The sequence below is a fragment of the Anas platyrhynchos genome, chromosome 7 (genome assembly GCF_047663525.1).
Source record: "Anas platyrhynchos isolate ZD024472 breed Pekin duck chromosome 7, IASCAAS_PekinDuck_T2T, whole genome shotgun sequence".
Lineage (NCBI taxonomy): Eukaryota > Metazoa > Chordata > Aves > Anseriformes > Anatidae > Anas > Anas platyrhynchos.
The window spans coordinates 38,760,957-38,781,732 of NC_092593.1; the positions used below are offsets into that span (position 1 = coordinate 38,760,957).

At 44.9% G+C, this 20,776-nt stretch overlaps 1 protein-coding gene across 6 annotated transcripts in view; it reads left to right on the plus strand.

Moving 5' to 3' along the window:
• Positions 1-20,776, plus strand: part of PLCL1 (phospholipase C like 1 (inactive)) — a 181,701-nt gene that overhangs the window by 89,312 nt on the left and 71,613 nt on the right. Inside the window, exon 1 of one of the 6 annotated variants that reach the window (XM_072040587.1) lies at positions 7,927-7,965. The exons of 4 other annotated variants lie outside the window; for them this stretch is intronic. In XM_072040587.1, the coding sequence (XP_071896688.1) occupies positions 7,942-7,965 (24 nt within the window). In that variant the 5' untranslated portion in view covers positions 7,927-7,941. Of the gene's footprint in view, positions 1-7,926; positions 7,966-11,195; positions 11,220-20,776 lie in introns of those variants that run through there. One more of the 6 variants, XM_072040588.1, reaches the window with a different exon arrangement.

The following is a 20,776-nucleotide window of genomic DNA, read 5'->3' on the forward strand; positions in this document are numbered from 1 at the left end:
TCAGGCAAAGTTCCCTCCCAAAACAGAATGAAATAGCGATCCCATCGGAGTCATGGCAGGTTTCCCACTGACATTGGTAGAGGCAAGGTTTCCCCCTGAGGATGCTGGAGCAGCTCTTAGAAAGTTCTGTGGAGAAGCGGAGGAAGGAAGAAAGGAAGGAGCAGTGCTTTCAAACAGGGAGTTGCAGTGCATGGCAGATTGTAATTCCTATGTTTTCTCTGTGCAGAGAAGACATTACCAATAGATGTAACTGTAGTGGAGGGTTTTCTGCTGGAATTTCCTGTCTTACACTGCAAGACCTACCTTGTGCCAGATAGTGCGAGTAACTCTGTACTGGGCAATACCAAGCTGCTTTAGCTCTGGGTGAGCTCCATGTCATGCAGACTTGGTGAAAGACTGAACAGGTTCTCAGTCCTTTTCAGCTTGCAGCCCTGTAGCAGCTCTCCAGTGGAGAGGCGGATGTGCATGGTGCTGGTATAAGCTTCCTACAGCACCTTGCTTTTCCACAGGAGCTTCTTGCAGACTCATGAGAAGTAGCGAGTGCATCATGTCTTCAGAGAATGCCTGGAAAAGGACACTAAGTTTGCACAGCTACTGCCTCGTGTGCCCCTGAAACGGGTTGCTGGGCATGTTGTGGTTCAAGCCTACCACCACAAAAGCTGAATAAGGAAATGGCAAATTATGTTAGCATTGCCCCCTTTCGAGATAGGATTTTAAATAACTCCCATGCAATTGCTAAATTCAGGTTGGCCTTCATTTCTGCAAGCAGGAAACCAAGTAATCCCTGAAATTTGACATGCATGTTACTTAATGTAGCCATGATTTTGCAGACTTGGCAAGTAATCAAGTAGCTGCAGTGTGAAAGAATGATTTTTGTGCCACTCCAAATATTTATTATTTGGATAGGAAAACATCATGGTGAAAGATGACCAACAGCCTTATGTAGCCTGGCTGTAGAAGAGGAGCTGGGCTGGTGACAAGCACATTACGCAGTGACCTATCTTCCTAAGGTGTGTTGGTGTGTTTTTCTTTAAAAACAACTATCAAAACATATAGAGAAACTTGCATTTTTAATGGTTCCTGTTTGTTATGCAGGGTATGCTTTAATTTTTATTTGTTTTTATTTGTTTTAACGATAATTTTTATTTGGCCTGGTGTAACGTGTCTAGGCTGAGGCTTTGACTCTGGACGCTGCCCAAGGAGCACTGCTGGTTGCCTCCTGCCTTGCACATTGCCGTGCAAACATTTTCTGTCAGGGAAGGCTGGGATAATGCAAGCCAAGCTCAGAGGGACTGGGGGAATCAAAGGAGCTCGTCCAAGGACCCTTGGTGTCTCTGGCTTTGCTGCTCAGAACAAGAGGTTGCATGCCGAGTCAGCTCCTGTCCATGGGCCATGTAACAGAACTGTGTGCTGAGTAGTTTCCGAATAGTTTCCTCAGCCAGCTGCAGCTTTTCTGGCACAACACCTCATGACAGCCTTGAATTTTTCCCATTATAAGAGCTAGATCTCTTTTATCCAGTGGAAATTCAAAAGGAAAAATAGAAGCTGCAATTGTTCCATCCCACAAACATCTGTTTTGAAGACCAAGATGATGGATTCAGCTGAGTTTTATTTACGTTTGCTGGACCAAAACCTTAGCTGTTGTGTCACCTTTTAAGGGTGGTTGTCTAAAACCAGAACCGTTATGGTGCAAGGACCTTGCTGGCTTTAATTCCCTCCAAATGTGCTTTAACAGACTCCCAGTTTCACTGGTATTAATTGCTGCGCATTTATTACCCTGCAAGGGCTACTAGAAACCAACTGAATTATGTGGGCCAACCAGCTAGATAGTTTCCCAGTGCTCTCACTTTTCCTTTGGGTTAGTTTATTTCGAGTGCAGTTCCTCTCTGGAAAGTGTCCCTGTAGAAAGGCAGAGGTAGCGCACCAGGGCTGTGTCCTCGCTGCCAGCTGGATTCCAGCACGGTGCAAATAGGCTGCAGAGGTCTAAATCAGACCAGTTTTTCCCTGTCAACGCTTCCTCCCCCCCCCCCTTTTTTTTTTTTAATGATTTTCATCTGACTTGGCTGGTTTCAGCAGTAACAGGAATCGGCCGAGCCGTGCTGCCCTGGACACGCAGGGTGTCAGAGGGCAGCGTTTGGCTCTGGTGAGCGCTTGACCCTGGTGCAGAGGGCAACGTGCTTGGAGGAGAGGCTCTCCTCTTGTCCTGGCTGCTTGGCCCTGTGCTGCCAGCTGGAGCACAACCAGATGGGACCTTGGAGCCAGTCCTTAGGGCTTTGTGCTGTGTACAGCATAGTTCTTGCAATTGGCTCACTGTCTCTATTTGCATTAAGTCATTGTCTGTCCAAACAGTTTAATTCCCTCACGTGAGGAGGGGAAATGTCTCAATACCTATGGGAGTATCCTTTGAGTAGCAGGAGTAGGTATTGCCATGCCCCTTTTTAGGACTGACAACACTGGGAGTTACTTTAGAGGAGATGCTTGGCAGCTCCTGCCATTAGCTTCTTTTCCTTGTGTCCCGAAACTGGCTGGAGATAGGGCAACCATCAGGGGCTGGGTGGGACCTTTATTTTTGTGCCTTTTACAGCATTACCTGCTTAACTGCAGGGATAGAGCTGCCATTCCTGAGGATCCCTTTAGGTGATTGTGCAGCTGGAACCACAAAGGCCAATGGATTGCATTCAAAAGGGTTGCAGAATGAAAATAGGTAATCCTAAAATCTAAGGTCTGTTTTTATTTGCCGAGAGACAGGGACAGTTTTATGTGTTTTGTCACACTAGATTATTACTTAGAGTCACGTTCCTAGAATTTATTCTCTTTTGCCCTGTCAGGCTCAGCTCTGGCCACGTACTTCTCACTGTGGTGAGTTCTCTCCCAGAAGCTGAAGAATGCCCTCTTTTCCATGGGTGTCTTGTCCCACAGCAGCAGCATGCCCGTGGGGCAGCTCCCAGTAAAACTGACAAACTCCTGTTGATTTTCATGGGAATGTGACCAGACTGAAAAGACTGAAGTCTGCTCGAGTCTTGTACAGCTGAACTCTACATATCTGGACTGACTGCTTTCCTCATCCTGAATGTGATCTCTGAAATGAGGAAGGCTATTGCCGTGTCGGCCTCTCAGGCACTTCAGGTGCTTTTTTATTTTATTTTTATTTTTATTTCATGAAATCTACCAGTGAACTGAAAAGGGCAGTTAGTGGATGGTGCTGAAAGAGGCAGGGGCATTGCCCCGAGGCAGTGCTAGGGATGAAGGTGGTCAGCTCCCTGGGGCCAGGCTGCAGTGGGGCGACACAGAGATCTAAAAACCTGCTTAAAAAACGTCCAGAAACTCATGCTGAATATTACTCTTTCAGCCACTGAGCACAATGTGGTAGAGCTCTGCTGGGTGGCTTAGAATTTCTTTAAATGGTTTTTAGAAGGGTTATCACGCACTGTTAAACTCTGCAGGATTTTTCTGTTACGGAAATAGTGCAGGTTTGGATCTAATCTTTATTAAAAAGAAGTGTGTTAGTTCATGACTGGTTACTTGGAACAGTTCTTACATTTCCTTAAAAATAAAAGGATCCAAAGAGGGTGCAACTGAAATAAAAAGCCATGCAAGGACCAATTCAACCAGCTTATTTTCCTGAACATATTTGGGATACGGAGGATAGAAATCTGTGAATTTTTAAATTTGAAGCAATAAAAAAGGACCCTGAACTTTCAATCAAACAGGCACGTAATTAAATTTTTCCCTGCTCCATAATTTTCCATTGTGCCCTTGTTACCTTTTTTGTCGTATCTATTTGCATCTTAACAAACCCCAAATATCTTAATTTGAATAAAACAAAAGCCTATTCATGCTTGTACTATTCATGTGGTTTAATTGGTTTACAAAATACAAATGTTCTTTGAAAGGAACTGATTTGATTTCAAGAGGCTGGTAGCTGTCTGTCATATATGGTCCTTCTGCTCACAAAAGATGAAGGAACAGAACTAGACATAAATGGGTTTGTTTCAACTTGCTTTGTTTCTGATTCTGTATTGACTGAACCCTCTCTGTTGCCTGGTGAATACAGTAGGAAAGTATGCTTAAGGTTGTAGCTAATTGCACAAACAAAAATCATTTTCCACATGCTAAGTTTAAATGGAGAACTGAAAATACTTCTAAAACTCTCCATTTCCCAGTTCTAGGTAATACCTGCATGATATATCTGTGGGCTGCAAAATTCTTGTTGGAACACCTGGATGAAGGATATTACAGATATAGAGGTATTAGCAATATATATTGATGCAAGTCTGGCTTAGAATGGAGATCTACCTTTTTTTTTTTTTTTTTTAATACTTGTGATATGGAAGAGAGGGTGAATAGGTGGGAAAAGGTATTGTGTTCTTACATTTCCAGTTTAATTTAAATTGAATTACAACCAAGAATTAGTTGAAGTCAATTTCTGATACCACCTGTAGAATAGTTTAATTAATGATTTGTTAATGCAGAATGAGATTTTTTACCCCACGGGTCTCAATAAAGGCCGGGTTGTGCAGATGATGCAGGCAGGCGTTGTGCAGACACCTGTGTAGGTGTGCTGCGGCTGGGGAGCTGCTGAAGGATCTGAGCGTGTAGGTGACAGCCGGCGTAACAAGGACTTGGCAGCATTAAGCTTCAGGTCAATAAGGCTAATGGGAACTGAGCTTGAAAATCTGGCCAGATTAAAACAAAAAACAAAACAAAACAACAAACAAACAACCCCCCCACACAATTCCTTGTCTAAGTGTGGGTTTCTGTTTTGGAAAATCACAATCTTTTGGTGCATTCAAATGTCATCACCAGTGATATCTCCACTGATCCTATTGCAGAGGCATTCCTGCTGGAGAAGAACCCTTCCTGCCCCAGAAATCCCTTCTTGGCCAGCCCCAGGGCATCCTGCCATGCAGCAGCGGGGCCCAGCCTCTGCTTCGGTCCCCAGGCATGGTGTCTGAGTGCTTGGCCTCCTTTGGCAGCTGGGATGATTTTCCCCCACTGCATCTGCAAGATATGTCTTGTTACTGCTATTTACATTTGTTGCCTGTTCTCCGATGCTTCATATGGGGACCATTCGCCAAATAATACTCATGTTGCCTCAGGGAGCAGCTGAGTGTGTGGGATCATGTGCAGGGAGACATGGGGAGCTGCCAGTCAAGTCTCCTGTGCTGTCAATAGAGTTTATGTTCAAGCACAAGGCTGAAGGGCACAGGAAGTGGCATTGCTAGCAAAGTAAATAAAATTGTGGTTGACAACACGTTGCAAATGCTGGAGAGAGCTGAGAATGGATGGGCGATGGAATTATAAAGCAGAAGGAAGTCTCTGAAGGATACAGAGATGATAAAAACGGAAAATATTGGTTATTGGCAGCAATAATGTGAAGTCATGCTGTGTTACCTCGATGGCAAAGTACTTACATGTCAAAAGAAAGTTTTATGCACAGCATCATGTGGTGGTAGTAGGAAAAAAAGAAGAAAATGCATTTACACTGTCCGTTGTCGCTGTACATCTTCATGAGTTCTGAAGCTACTTTAGAAAAAATAATATTACTTACACTGAACTGCAGATTAAGTAATGGAGTTAATGAATAAATAAAGTCTTTAATTTATCCTAAACATCCCTACTTGGTTTCTATACTTCGCTAATAGGAAATGAGATGACAAGCTTGTTGCAATTATAGGCTTTTTTTTTTTTTTTTTTTTTTTTTCTCTAAGCAAAAGCCCTGGCTTATGCTTTGCTAAGAAGGATTAGATAAAGGATTCATGGCAGTAGATTTAGCAACCTGCTGAATAGGCAACCATTTACCATCTAGTGCTTTTGTTTTACGAGAGGTTCGTTGGGTGAAACTCTTTTAAGATATTTATCTTTTAGACTGTTTCACAGAAGCAAAAAGATGTAGCAGCAAATCATTTATACTTTTTATTGTTTTTCATTTGCCATGTAAAGTGGCTTACTTAACCTTTGCTCTTTTATACGTAGCAGAAATCAGCCTGGAATACTTAACCAGCATAGATTATAGAAGTGTTTTAGTGTGATGGAAGCAGAGTTTCTCAGTTGATATTTACTGATGCTACGAAGAGCTGATCTCATTTGCTCATCTGCATGGATGTAATAAATCCTGTGTATATCTACTGGACAACTGGAAGAAAGCAGATCTGCACACAGCCCAGTGATGCTAAGAAGGCTCTGCTTTACACAGCTGCTGTCAGCTGCTAACAGTCTCTGAATACCTTTGTGTCCATTTTCCCTCTGTGTGCTGCTAACTCACGTTCATGTGAGAGGCAGCTGGGGTGAGCCAGCCTGCCCCCAGGGTCTGATCTCAGGAGATGTCCCTTGTGGTGGCACATGGCTGGAGAGGGGCTCTAGCTGGGTTGTTTTCCTGTGTGTCTGACCAAGGCTGCTGTGCCTTCTGGGGAGAAGAAGAAATGGGCCAGCTAAGTTGGAAAAAAAAGATCAGGTGCAGCTCACAAACATTGTGACTGCTGAAGAGGAGCCAAAGCACATCTAGGACCTTGCTGAGCTGTGAAGGCTTTGATGAACTGAACCTCTATGTTTCTTTGGGTAAAAATCATTTTCTGAGGGAAGTAATGAGTGCAAATATTAATTCACATGCTCAAACAATTCTGTCTTTGGACTTCCGTGACATCTCTTCTGCGGAGCTGGAAACTTCAGAGCCTGCTGTGCTGTCAGAAGCAGCCACCATACAAGTCCAACCTGCAGCGGATAGAAATGGGCATTGCTGATGGGATGACTTCGGTTTTAGGTGCAGGAAGGGTAAAATTTGCTTCCAAAAAGCTGGTAACATCCCTGGGCTCAGTGGCAACTTGGTGTACGCAGCTTTTTTGGAGGAGGAGACTTCGTTTCAGGGTTAGAGTGGGAAGCTGCATCTTTGTGACGCTGCCCAGAGCGTGGCAGGTACAGGGTAGTGCTTTGCAGGGTGGGCAGGAGGAGGATCCAGACACCTGTGTGTGATTTGCCCCTGCAAAGGGTTAAGGATACTTGTCCTGTTCAGTCTGTTGTAAGGCCATTCAGACAGCTTTCAGACATCCTCTAAACGCTGTTTTCTGGTGCAGGGAGATTTGCAGGAGCATAAGATATTCTTGTTTCCTAAAGGTTTTCCTCCACCTGCTGAGGTATTGTCCTCTGATGTTAGATGGTTACTGTTGAAATAAATGACAGCATAGTCCGGGGAACCAGCTTCCTGTGAGAGATCAGTAAGCTAGAGCAAATGACATCTCAGGCAGTTATGTTTCCCCCCTGTTTATTACATGGCAAACAAGGAGGTGGATGGATGATGAGGAAGTGATAAATACTTCTGTTTCTCTCTATCCAAGAAGGTATGTGCTTGCTAAGCCGAATGCCTGTCAGTTCCTGTAGACTTCAGAAGAGTTATCAGTAATCCCCCTAAAGACGTAAAGGGAATTCAAGTCAGGGAGTTGGTAATTTCCCACTGGTTACATCATATCTTGAGTTCCACTTATTTCCATTTCATTTGCTGGTTTTGGGACCAGTTAGCTTGTAGAATACCTTAAAAGGAGCTGGAAGAGATGCTGTCAGCTCACTCTGCGAGATAACTGGGACTCCTGCGAGTACACCATCCACCAGCGCCTCCGGCTCTCAGCCCTTCCTTGTCATCCGCCCCTAATTAGGTGCCTCTGTCATGGCCTGCAGGGAGCCAGGTGATCCTGTGCCCCCCTAATTTGGGGAATCCACCACAGCCCCAGATGATGGGGGCATGAAAGGCAGCACCCAGGAGCCTTGCCAAAGACCGGCTCAGTTATTATGGGGGCTTTTACATGTGAGGTATCTCTTCCTCAGAAGGAAGGAGCCTTCCCTGTTCCAGGGGTGATTATTTGGGTAGATTGCTGCAAAACACATGAGAGGAGGTAAAACGGGTGGTGCGTTTTCATCTGGGTTGTGTCAGTGCTGTAGTCCTCAGAAAGAATGCAACCAAGTGAAGGTCCTAAGGTAAAGCTTGTGTCCTAAATAGCTGCTTTTGACATAGTTCATAAATTAAGGAAGTTAAATTGTAAGTGCTTTAACTACCAGAAAAAAGCCTCCAGAGTAAATATTAAGCTCTGTAGTTAAAAGGAAACTTCAAACTGTTTTAAAGCCTACATAAATTAAAGTCTATTTTGTGTCTCATGCACATCGGAACAACTATTATCATCAGAAGTAAAGCAAGAAATACTTTGCGGATGACAACGTTTTTCATTGTCAATGTACTGGTGCACTACTCAACATGTGGTGGATCACCTTAAAGGGATTAGCAGCCAATTCACTTCTTTGCTGGAAGGTTGAGCAAGGGGACTGCGGTGCTGAGTGGATTTGCTGTCACTTTTTGAGGAATTAGGCTGCTCTTGTGACAGGAGCACGTTTGAACCCTTAGATAATTTCTGAAAGAATCAGCTGCGCAAGGGCAGTGCTTTAGGAGGTATAGTATAGCCCATGTTGTATATACACATTTGTGCAGCAGTGGGCTCTTTCTCAATACTTGCTTAACTGAAAAGACCTGAACTAAAACAGATGTCAGGGGCAAGTCCTGCTCTGACAAGACGGAGCAGTACAAGAGTTGCAAATGTTGCAAACTGCTGTGGTTTATGGCTGAGCAGAGGAGCTCAACGCTGAGTCCTCTCTGGTTAATCTCTGTAGGCATTAGTTAGCACTCACCAGCTGTACACAGGCCAAGGCCACATAAGAATATTACCCAGGCATCTCCAGTACTGCAGCGTGAGCTAGCAGCAGAATGCAGATGTTGCACATGCACAGTCTTTCAAACAAAGACATTTGAGCAACTGTCAGGTTTTACTTCAAAGGCTGTACATCTGCGCAAGACACAATGGCAGAAGGGTTCAGTGTAAAACTTTCATTTTGGTAATGCCCTTAAGAGATTGCAGCTCTGCCAGTTGGTACGATTGGTCTCACCTGACAGCTTCACTTCCTCACCGCACACCCCTTGATGGAGCAGCTCAGCAGCACAGGGATGATGCCTGCTCACCAGCCCAGGTCTGCAATGGAGAGTAACATGCAAGACAGTTTCAGTCATTCTTCTGCTGAAATATAGATGCAGCTATTTAATGCTGTGGGAAGAAAAACAGTATTGGGAAAAATTTATGGAAGCAGAATAGGGACCAAAGTGTGACGCAAACATTTTTTTTTTTTTTTTTTGCAAGTCTTAGGCTTTATTGTCTGCTATTCTATCACGACTCTCTTAGCATCATATATGAGAGCAGGAGCTTCTTTCCTTTAGTGCCTCGCTGTTTAAACTACTGTTCTGTTTAAACCCCGGCGTGTGAGATCACTGAAGTATTAAGAGTAGCCTGCAGGGACGTGGCACTCCAAATTATTGGCAGAGGTTAAGTCCTGTCTGCTTTGCAGAAATAGTTCTATTGAAGTCAACAAAATTATTTGTGTGACCAAGGCAAGCGTGATTTGGCTCAGTGGGGAGATGGCTTTTAATAGCAGATGATGCAGCAGCGGCTTAGGAGCCTTTTTCAAGTAACCTGACAATGCCTGCAAATTACTCTGTAGGATGCATGTGTGCATAGACAGGTGTACTCTTAGAGATTACAGCTACCTCGTGCAGAGAGGGGCTTTCTGATGTGATGGCAGGACGAAGTGATGTGTAGAAATGATGTTAGTTAATGCCGTGTTTTGGAAATCTAGGTGCCAGGTCATTGAGTTAAAGGACTGGTGCTGTGTAAAGCAGAGGGTGCAATTCTCGCCAATTATTTCTAGAAACATTATAATCTGTTTATATTCTGGAAGCCCCAGTCATGATGCAAACTGCATTATGCTAAGTGAGTTTATGGAGTACTTCAAAGCAGTTCCGTGTTTAATGATTGCTGGGCTAATCTCTCTTCCACACCCAGATGTGAGGAGCCCCAACTGCATGTTCATATACGTGCAGGAAAATAGCAGTGCTTACAGAGCTGGGTGCCTACGCATGAAGACTATGTGCCAGTACACAAGTAGCTGTATCTGTGAGGCATTACTCATAGAAATGACATAAGGAAAACTATTTTGCATGTCGTGTATATTTACATAAACACAAGATGGAGATGGGGATTTGTCAGAGGCTGCCCAATCTTGGGAGAGTTGGTTCAGTGGTGCTTTGCAGTGGGGTAGGTAATGTGTGAGGGGGAAAAACGTCTGACTGCACAGACTGGGTTTCCCATGCAGTCACTAACAATTTTTTCAGTGTGATCTGGAGTTGAAAAGAGGAGCTGAAGAAACAACATAAGCATCAGCAGCTACAGGGGTTAAAAGAGATTTGAATGATTTACAAAAGTAAAGATTCAACAGCAACTTGTGCATCTGGTGTGTATGGGTCAGGCGGGTGCTCAGAACGACTGCCAGCAGTGATGCAGCAGGAGTGGAGATGCCTGGGGTCTCCTCCGAGTGCTGGAGCCACGTGGCCAGCTGCTGGGGCTGGGGTGTGAGGAAGGGACAGGCGGCCCTCAGGCAGGAGGGTGTGAGGCAGAGCCCACTCAGGTGTTTCGGTGTCCTCTGGTGTTGAGAAGCATCACCCAGCAGACCTCAGGGAGTTAGCAGCAGCACTCTCTGAAACAACGATGCTAATTTTTAACAAATCTTGGAAAACTGGAGAGATTCCGAAGGCCTATGGGACCCTCAGGTCATTCCAGTGCTTATAAAGGGCCCCAAGTGTAACCCAGGTTGATTCGATGCTAGTGCCAGGCTGAAAGAGAACACTTTGTTCTTTGGACTCTGTATTCCTGTAAGACTCCAAAGGTTTGAAGGTTAGAAATGTAATTCTTCTTAGTATCGTTTAACCACTGGTAAATTTATCAACTTGTTTTTTTTTTGTGTAGACAGGCCTATGTGCCTTCATGCTAAAGAGGCAACAGCATCTTGATAATGCACTTGGATTTCTCTTAAATTGTTTGAACCAGTAATGCGTGTCTTTTTGATTAAAAGCAAAATCCAAAAAACTCGTATGCTATTGAATTAGCCTGTTGAGTGGATTTAAAACCTGAGATTTTGAAATAAGTTTGTTAACATGCACATGTGAACAATGAGATCCACTTCTGTCTTCCCCTACCTATTGCTGGCCCAGTGCAAGGACTTGTTGATAGCATTTGCATACGGAAGTGCAAGCGAGTAAGGAGAATGGCAGCTACGAGATGATGTAAATCACCTTTCTTTTGATTCAGCCAGAAGTAATATGAGAAGGAACTAAGAACACCATTTACATGAATAAGGTAAGAAATACTGTAATTGTTATACATTAGCATCCACCAAGCAGGTTTTAGCTCTAGCTTGAACTACTATTTAAAAAATAAAATAAAAAATCTGTTCCAAGCAGTCCATCAAGCGAAGCCAGAAGTGCAAAACAAAATGTGAGCAGAGGGATGCTGGGGTAGAAAAGGAATCACATCCATACCAACCATGTGGAAATGTGAAAGCATAGGGAGCCGTGCAAGCTGTTCTGTGAGGGGTAGGGGTCCCCTCCTCATGCACAGGGGATTGAATTTTACACCCCTCAGGGCAGCAGTTGGATCACACAGCCTGCAGCAGCACGGGCTGGGGGTTCCCCATGTGCAACCACTGCTGGCAGCTGGCAGCACAGCAATGGCTGAGTAGGTAAAGATTGCTGCACCTCCCCACTGCAGCTCCAAAGGCGTGCTGATGAACTGATCACTGCTTTGTGAATAAAAGAGCTGTGAAGGGAGTGCAGAAATCCATTATTATTTAGCTCAACAGACTCAGGTTTCCATGGGTTGAAACACTTTGTGTACAAACTCTGGGAAAGGTGTTCAGAAACAGTTCTTTAGTTTAAATGGCCATTTCTGAGCGCCTCCTAGCAATACATACCTCTTTTTTTTTTTGAAAGGCAGTATTCTTTCTGCCAGCTATAATGAAATATTTTCCCGTCTTCCCTGTTTCCTCTCTTATGTGAGGGGGGTTTCAGCTTGGTGGTGGTGGAGCAAAATGGTCACAAGTTTCTTGTTATTTCTGTAAATCTGCTCGCCTTGCTGGCTGGGAACAATTGGGAGGAGTGTACGTCAGCGTCTGCTCCAGCACAGCTGCGTGTGCCAACTGGCAGAGCAGCGGGGAGGTGCTGGGCTGCTCGTCCCCTCCTGCCGCCGGGTTTTAGTGCTGTATAAGGCCTGGCAGCAGCTGGGGTTCAGCAGCATTAAAACAAGTTTCCAGCACTAAGGGCCAAGCACTGGTAGGGGTGCCGTGGATTCAGTTCGAGCTCAGCGGATGCCTGGCCATCAAGTGAGATCCTTCATTCCCAGGTTCAATGCTGACAACAAAACAAAGCAGAAAAAGAGAGAAGAAAAAACTGGCAGTTTTGCCTGCTCGTGACAGCCACATTGGGCACCAAATACTGATCATCAGCATGCAAATGCTCTGATTCTGTGCCCTCTGCAGGAGCGAAGATTTAGTCAATACCCTTCTAGGAATTCATCAGACAGAACAAGCCACACTGTCCTTGGTGTCATTTTATTAATTGAGCTGGAAATTTACATTAAGAGCATGCAGTCCTCAGTGCTGGTGGACACTGATTGCTTCCAGCTCTTAGCAGTGGCCACAAGGCATTTGCAAAATGTTGCTCTGAGTGATATAAAGTGAGTTGTCAGCTCATGCCGTCCTCTGAGATCAGGAAGCTGATAAACGATGCTTGTGGCTTTCTTTGAGCAGGTGTTAGATCTAATCCAGAAATTGCTGGTTGTCAAGAAATCTCAAAATGAGTAAAACAGTCATTGTATTAACAAGTGATATGAGACTTGACTCATTATTTCAAGGGTGGTTGCAGATCTTAACACACTGAGCCTACTGAATACCAGCTCTGTTTATGTCAAAGAGAAACAAGTTATTAAAGTACAAAAAGGCTTTCTAGTAAGACACAAACACTTCTGCTATTGCCTCAGAAAGGTACAAATGTTGTGGAAAAGCTCTGAGACCAAAGGTGGAGATGGACTACCTTGTTTGAAGGGAAAAAAATAGCATGATTAACAAGAAAGATTTTTTTTTCTGGTGTTTTGTACTTGTAAGATTGTTTCATGGTACTTTTATTTTTTTTTCTTTTCTGGCCAAAAAAGGAAAAAAAACAACACCTCAGTCCTTTGATATCGTCCTAAGCAGTGACTCAGTGTGTGACCATTACAGGCCATCTCATCTCAGAGAGGTTGGGTGAGTCTGAGTGGTGCTGGAAGGGCACAGCGTGGGGTGACAGGAACAGCCCCAGGGAAAGGGCTCACTTCCAGACAAGTACAGACTTCCCAGATGAAGGCTCTTCATCCCAGAAAACAGACTGCAGAAAGTACAGATAGAGCTCTGTAAAACATGAACGAAACGGATTGGAAAGAACCACTTATTTTTGCTCGTAGTAAAGCTAAGGTACATCAAATGAAGCTGTCGGGTGGCAGGCTCAGAACCAGAAGGTGTATATTTGAAGTAATTAAGCTGTGAAATAGGCCAGCAAAGATGTTTTGATAAGGATGTCAAAAACAGAGCTGGTTCCAAAAAAGCAAAATCATGACACAAACATTTATTGAGAGCCATTAAACACAGAAATACCATTGCTGGCCCAGGGAGACTGTCATAAATACCAAGAACCTTTCCAGAGAGCCTGCACCAGGAGAGTGTCGCTGGCCACCACCTAATGCTCTCCTGTATGGCTCCTGCCTTGGCAGCTGTCAGAGAGAGACTAGCAGGCAGATGGACCCCTTCTATAACCTGCCTCAGCCCTTGTGTTTTGATGATGCGGAGAGTTCCTAGCACCCGAAAAACTTGGTACAACTTCTCTTTATCTTTGGTATTGATTTTTCCTTTCTGGGTGTGTACTGTTGTTAGAGCAGCATGTGCTCTGTTTGTTTGCGAGAGCCTATGCAGACATGAAAAATGAATTTTATCCCTCGGCTTAAGCATCCTGCCCTCAGGGGAAAGGAAGCGTCCTTTTTTCTTGGGAGGCATCCCACTGGCTTCAGGGAGGTGATCTCCTGACTGCTGACTTCAAAGCAAACCGAGCAGTGTGCAGATACTGGAGGCTGAAGGGGATGCATCGGAACAAAATACGTTCTGTAGTTTGCCTTACCAGCTGCATTAGTCCAAATGGTTCGGTCGCTACAGGTGTTTGTTACAAGACCTTGGTTCTAGGTTGTTTTTGAACTTGTAAAGGAAAGCAGAAATCGGAATACCAGACAATCTTGGTATGATGGCTCTTTTTTTAATGCTGCCTTTTTTTTTTTTTTTTGGCTGCATACCTTATTAGAGGGGAATATTTTCTGCCCTGGTGTGGAGCTGTATTAGTATATTAACAAAAGGCACAAGAGGCCAACAACACACAGATAAGATCATACTGCGCTGTGCTTCCTGGAATGTGGCACGTCAAACAGGGCTTTGTTGGGGTGGTTTCATTCGGATACTCTTTTGACAGAATGCATTGTTTCCAGAGGCCCTGGGAATTATGCCTATAAAATGCATTCAGTGGCTACATTTAGGAGGATTGATTCAGCACTGGTGCGAGCATTGTCTGGGGTCCTTTAAAGGCCAGACATGAAAGCAGCACGGTAATCCACAAGTGGAATCTCATCTGTCATGCAAGAGCATCTTTCCTGGCATCTCTGCTGGCTGCCTGTTCAGGGAAAGGCGTGAAGGCTGTGTCCCCCCAGACAGGGCAGGTGACATGCAGGGCACTGGACAGGATCACAGCCCCCAGTTTTGGACTGTTGTGCAGGCACTGCTGCTGAGGCCAGCAGGTTTTCCCAAATGCCACCGGGCTGGCAGGGTTCACTGCAGCCTTCAGGCTCATCTTCAGCTGGGAAGGTGTCTGTCAGGCAGCCCATGGTGGAGCTGACCAGCAGGCCAGCTGCCAGTCGGGAGAAAGCAGGGAAGAAATCTTTGTATTGAACTCAGAGGGGGCTCTCCTCATCCTGGATGGTGTTTTCCAGAGAAATCCTCTCTGTCCTCACAGCCTCTTTCCCTAGCCTCTAAGGTATGCTTGAGGATACTGATGTAGTATATGGAAATACAACACATCTTACTTTCCACGCACAAAGGGGGAAAAATACTTCCTAGTCTCATCTGATACCACACTCAGATGGATTTGAGATTGAGCTTTGGCTCCTTTGGGTGTGAATTTGGTCATGGAGCTGCTTGGAGCTGATGGATTGGTGTGGCGGTGCTGAGCTGCTGCAGCACTGGGCTTGTGATGTGAACACAGGCAGAAATACTCAGGTTCTTCAAGCGATGAGGGAAAATGGATGATAAAGTGCTGATAAATGAAAATAAAATGAAAATAATATGAAAATAAAATGAAAAATGCTGGCTGAAAACAGACGTGGGGTGCACTTAGCACTGAAGCTGTAGTGGGCCATACAGACATCAGGTTAGTAACTTGTCTTCCAAAGGAACTTACTTGGAGGATTCTGGCTTGTCCAAGGCTTTGGTTTCTGTGCCATGCTCAGGTTTAGTGTTGCTTCATATTAAGTATGTAATTCTAGATCTTCACAGCTATTTGTTGTGTCTTTTTGTCTATAAAAATAAAATGAATCATCTTTATCTATTTCAGCAGTGCTTTCTCTATCTTAGATAAAGAGATTTCCTGGCAGATAATTCTTGAATTAGTTATCAGTGTTTAGAAACTCCCGACCGGGGCTGGATACCTGAGAAGATAATGAGAGGGAAAAAAAAAAAAGAAGAAAAAAGAGTGTACTGAAAGATAGGTTAAACAGCTTGGTATATATGTGCAAAACATGCATAAAATGATCTGGAAAAATGCCGGCACTGCACTGCAAATCATCCTATAGATAAGAAGGGGGTTTGTAACTAGAGTTCACCTACTATGCAGTTATGCATTACGGCACTGTCATTTAGTACGTAATTATACTCTTTTTGATTAGGAATCTTGCCTTTTCTCACTTTTAGTTATGTTGCTTCCTGTTCCTTCAGTGTCTGCTCTGGTACTAATGATGGTAGAATAAGCAATCTGATGGTACTAGTCAAATTCCTGATGACTTTGGATAAACAAATTAATTTCTCTCTGGCTCCATCTGATTTACCTGTGAGAGAAGTTTCTCATGAAAGAGCTCTCTTGGAGGGATCACCATAAGACTGCTGCCACCCAGGAGCTGCATGCGGACACATGGAATGGCACGAGACACTGGCCCATGCACAAAACCTCTCAGGTGGTTGGGGAGAAGTAAGAGGGGGAACCGTGGTGTGATTTGCTTTGCAGAAAGAACATAAATTACAAGAAAGAACATTAAATTACATAAGGAGATGGTGATGCCTTGTGTCTTGCATGCAAGAGACTTTTTCTTAAATTAAAACCAGAATCTATTAGCATAGGGATGCCAAGAGAAAACAAAGTTATTTTTAAAGCTCCCTTTCATTCAGCGACTATTTTTGAAATGCTAATGGTGGTATATTTGCCTTGTGCTTCTGTATCATAAGCAAAATTTGCAAATGTTTAAATAGTATACTATTTTGACACTTGGCAACTCCAGCTCAAATTCTGCTGACATGTTTTTACGGCTTGTTACTACACGCATCAAAGCTCCAGCCTGGATACTTTGCATCATGAATGCACAGATTGGTCTCTGCAGGCTTTCAGTATGTGAGGCGTCCTGCAGAGCCCAGCAAAGCAGCTCCGTTGTCACTGCTGCAACGTGCCTGTGGTCTGCAGCTGGAGTTCCAGCAGAGGACTGGTGGACTGTGCCCTGCGGTGTTTTTTTAATTGCGGAGGGCAATTAAAGTCTTGTGTTGAATTTTAGCCTGGAAAAAGACTGATAAAGATGCAGTGATTATTTCAAGAGGTTGTAGTGCTTTGCTGATTCTGGGCTGAGTATGGAAACCTCTCTGAAGTAGAACAGCCTTGGTGTCCATGGACTTGCCCATGCTTTGCAGTGAGCTGGGCTCCCGTGTGGTGACTTCTGCACCAGGAGATGAGAAGTCCTCAAGCAGCAAATTGTTTGTTGCCCATCTCAGTGTATTTGTTGGAAACCTTTCCCTGGAAAACCAGGAAGTTTTAGCTCTCTGTGTGGAGCTGAGCAAACAGGAGATTTGCTCCCATTTCACTCTGGAAATGTGAGGCTGCTTCTGGGAAGCACTGAGCTTCAGGAGAGCAAGCAGCGCACTGAATCAAGAGATACTGAGCACAGAAGTACTTCTCTGGGTCAGGCCTTATATAGCCCTGACTTGGAAATTGTGGTGCACTGGTTCTCTTACCTACTGTTGCTGCAGTCTGCTGATTTTGAGTTTGCATAGCTGAGGTTTCTGTGAATGGCCAGAAAGTGTTGAGAGTGTTCAACACCCTATCAGCCTCTGAACACCGACACAGAAATACATCTTTTCTTGTGAACTCTGTTATGCTAAGTCCCTGTTAATTTTTATGATGTTACCAGCAGCATGGGAGCCTGTCTCACCAGGAAAACTTATAGACAGGCATGAAATAAAGCACTTTGTGTTCTCCCAGCTCTCATGGTCTTTTCCTTCACCAGGGAGCCAAAGTCCTGGGAAGAGGATAAGCAGAAGTGTAGCTAAAAATGATGATAATACAACAACAACAAGTCAATCTCTAGTTCAATTCCATTTTACAAATCAGAGTTACCCTAAGGAATAATTTAGCATAGTCTCATAGCGATAGGGAACTTTCTGTGGGGACCACTTTGCATTGCTGTTTGCAGTGAATGGGGTGGGCCTCTCCAGTGTGTGGAGGCAGATCTGGACTAGAGTTTAACATTGGCCTTGCGACTCCAATATCTGCCCTCTTTGGCTGTTGTTGGGCTCTACCAGCCAATTTGGTACCAGTAATACAGAAAAGTTGTCACACGAAGCTGAGGGATGGCGTGGCGGTGGGGGAGTCACAGAGCAGAAGGGCAGTCTGAGCACTGCAGAGGAGCCAGCCAAGCAGGGCCGTGGTTAGTGAGGTGCTATATAAAGCATTCAGGTTGTCTCCATCCTCTAATGAGCAGCTGCTGAACACGTCCTGCCTCTGCCCCAGGGATCCGGGCTGTGAGCTGTTGGTATCCCACCTGCGGTTCTTTCAGCTGCCCTTTTGCTGTGGTGGCACCCTAGAACTCTGAAATCTTTTCCCACGTAGTGCCTTCGCACATAAGCAATTGCTGAGCATTTTGCAGGCATGAAAAGCTGAAGCAGGCAAGGGGAGCTGGCTGAGCATTCCTAAGATGGAGGTTAAAAAAAAAAAAAAGCCCACAGGAGAATTTGCAGTCACTTCATGGAAGCCTGGGAGAGCCTGGCCGTGTAACTGGACCACTGGATGTGGGAAAGGCAGAGGAGTGTTAGTGGGATAAACAGAGGAATGAAGAGAATTAAGTGCTAGCTGGTGAGTATCTCCTAATGTGTGCAAGATCTAAGGAAGAGGGTGGTACAAACCATGCGATGGGGAGGCAAGGAAAGATAATAAGAAATATCCCAAACCTTTGTTGAGACAAGCGCTCCGTAAAAAAAAAAAAAAAAAAAAAAAAAAGGCAAAGGTTTCTTATCTTCTTACCTATTTAAAATATGTAATTGTTCAAAATTCACACCACCACGGGAAGGTGAGTCATAAGATAATTGCAGTGGATCCATAGGATAGCTAACATTTTAATATAAGCGAAGGATCCTACCAGCCTTAAAAAATGCTGCTTTCCAATACACCGAAACATACAGCTTGTGCAGTCTGGCCAAATTTACAGCTGTAAAAAGGCCTCTAGGCCTCTGTCGGTACTTCTGTAATCCCACAGGGATGGGGGGAAGGAGCCAGCCTTCAGCACTGTGCTCCCCAGGTGGGCTCCCTGCTGTGAGGGGCTGGGAGCAGCAGGAAGCTCTCGGGGCCGCCTGGCTGGAGGGCTTTTGGCACTAGGAGTTAAATGTGGCTCCCTCTTCTTCTTAGCACAGTAGCACCTGCCTGCTGTGCAGATAGACAGTAACTGTCTGAATTACTGCGAGCTCACTTACTGGGAAGGAAGAATAATTAAAAACATTTGTAATGTACGTAATGTAAATACAGAGGCACGTTTGTGGAACAATTTGAGAAATGTGGCTGCGCGTATGGGGCTTTATGGAGGTTCTGGAGCCAATCTCTGTTTATAATAAGCTGCAAAGTGAAAAGCTTAGGAAAAGATGAATGTGCAGCGCTTAGCAGCAGGATGCTTTGTCAGTGATTAATGCAACTTATCTAGTTTTACCTCTATGAGGTGCCTGTTACCATGTAGTCCATCTATAATCGTGTTGCCTGTAGCCATTTGGACCCACAACATAAACCATGATAGAACAAACAATTCTGGCGTCCCACTGTTCAGTCGGATTATTAATAAAATGCATATTCATTGTGACAATGAAGCAGGCATTTTCAAGCATTTTATGACTTAAAAAGGCATCTTTTTGGAGGTACAACGTCCTTTTGGACAGTCATTAATCACTGTCAGATTATCTTGGATGAACTGAGTTCTGGAGTTCACTTCCACCCTCCTGAAGGACACCATTTATTTTTTTCATTCCAAAGCTTGCCTGCATTTTTAACACAGCACGCATCCCTTGCCATCATGTAAGCACAGCAAGCGGCACTGGCCCCGTTCCTGTTGGGTGAGCCTCCAGGAAGCCTTTAGAAGAAGCCCCCAGCGGGGACACAAGAGCCCTCAGGGCCTTTGTGGTGGCTGTAGCTGGAGAAGCTGCCCAGAGTGGACATGCTGGGAGAAAGCTGGGGCCAGGAAGCTGGGCCAGGCTGTTGGGATGTGCAAGCTTGCCCTTATGCAGGAGAAACTGCGTCTTGGTGCTTTTTGGGGGAGTGGCACTGGCAGTGAGGTGGCCGGGGTAGGCTTGGGATGGGAGCAGCTGGCAGCGACAGGAATTGGGAATGGGGATTCCCCGGTTCTGTAAGGGGGTGCCCCACCCTTCCTCATCCCCACCTGGATGCGGAGGCTTTCTGGTGTTCCTTTTAATTTCGTCCTCACCAGTTGTTGGTTGTTAAATACAGAGGAAGCCTGATTTCGCCACTGTTTCTCTTGACGAATTTTTCCAGTTTACAAAAGAATCACTGTTTTCTCAAGATTTCTGGCCTTGACCATGTAAAAAATAAAACAGCAGCGGGATGTGGAGGACCAGTCTGACTTGGCACTGCCATGTGAAACAAAAGCAGTGATGTTTTTTGCAGGTGTGGATGTGCAGAAATAGCTGCATGCGTGGTAGGAGCTGACCCCTTTTCTCCTTGCCTGCACCCTTGGATACAGCTCCCTGTGGCTGTACCAGCCTTTAGTGGATGAGGAGAGGAGTCGTGGGTGTCCCCTGGGGTGCTGAGAGCCTGGGGGTGGCAGGACAGGTGCCCACACCTGCGGACACACTGTACATGCCCTGTCCCGTGCTGTGGGTGGGCAGCTGGCGACGCCACTGTTGGAGTCCTGCACTAGAGGCACGGCTTGCAGGCTCGTCCTCTGTCTGTCTTGTTCGCCCAGGAGCTACATTTTGCATTCTCCTTATTCGACATGGATAATGACAAGGTTTAAACAGCATATCAGATAATTAGTTCTGAATGCATAATTTAATACCACTTCTATGAGTATGGGAAAATGCCTTGCCCTTGCTTCATTTAATAGGTGAAAGGCAATGTATTAAACTCAGCGTGGTAGAATACCTGTCTTTGTCTTGGTTGCAGTTCAGATTCATATAAATGTTCTTCAGAGCTCTCCCTGCTGTCATCTGCCAGTTTGCACCGTAGCGGTTGTGACGGGTTTTGCTACAGAAATGCTTCTGTATAAAAGGAATAGCAGATCAAAGCCCTGGTTAGGGCTCACTGGTTCCAGTTACTGCC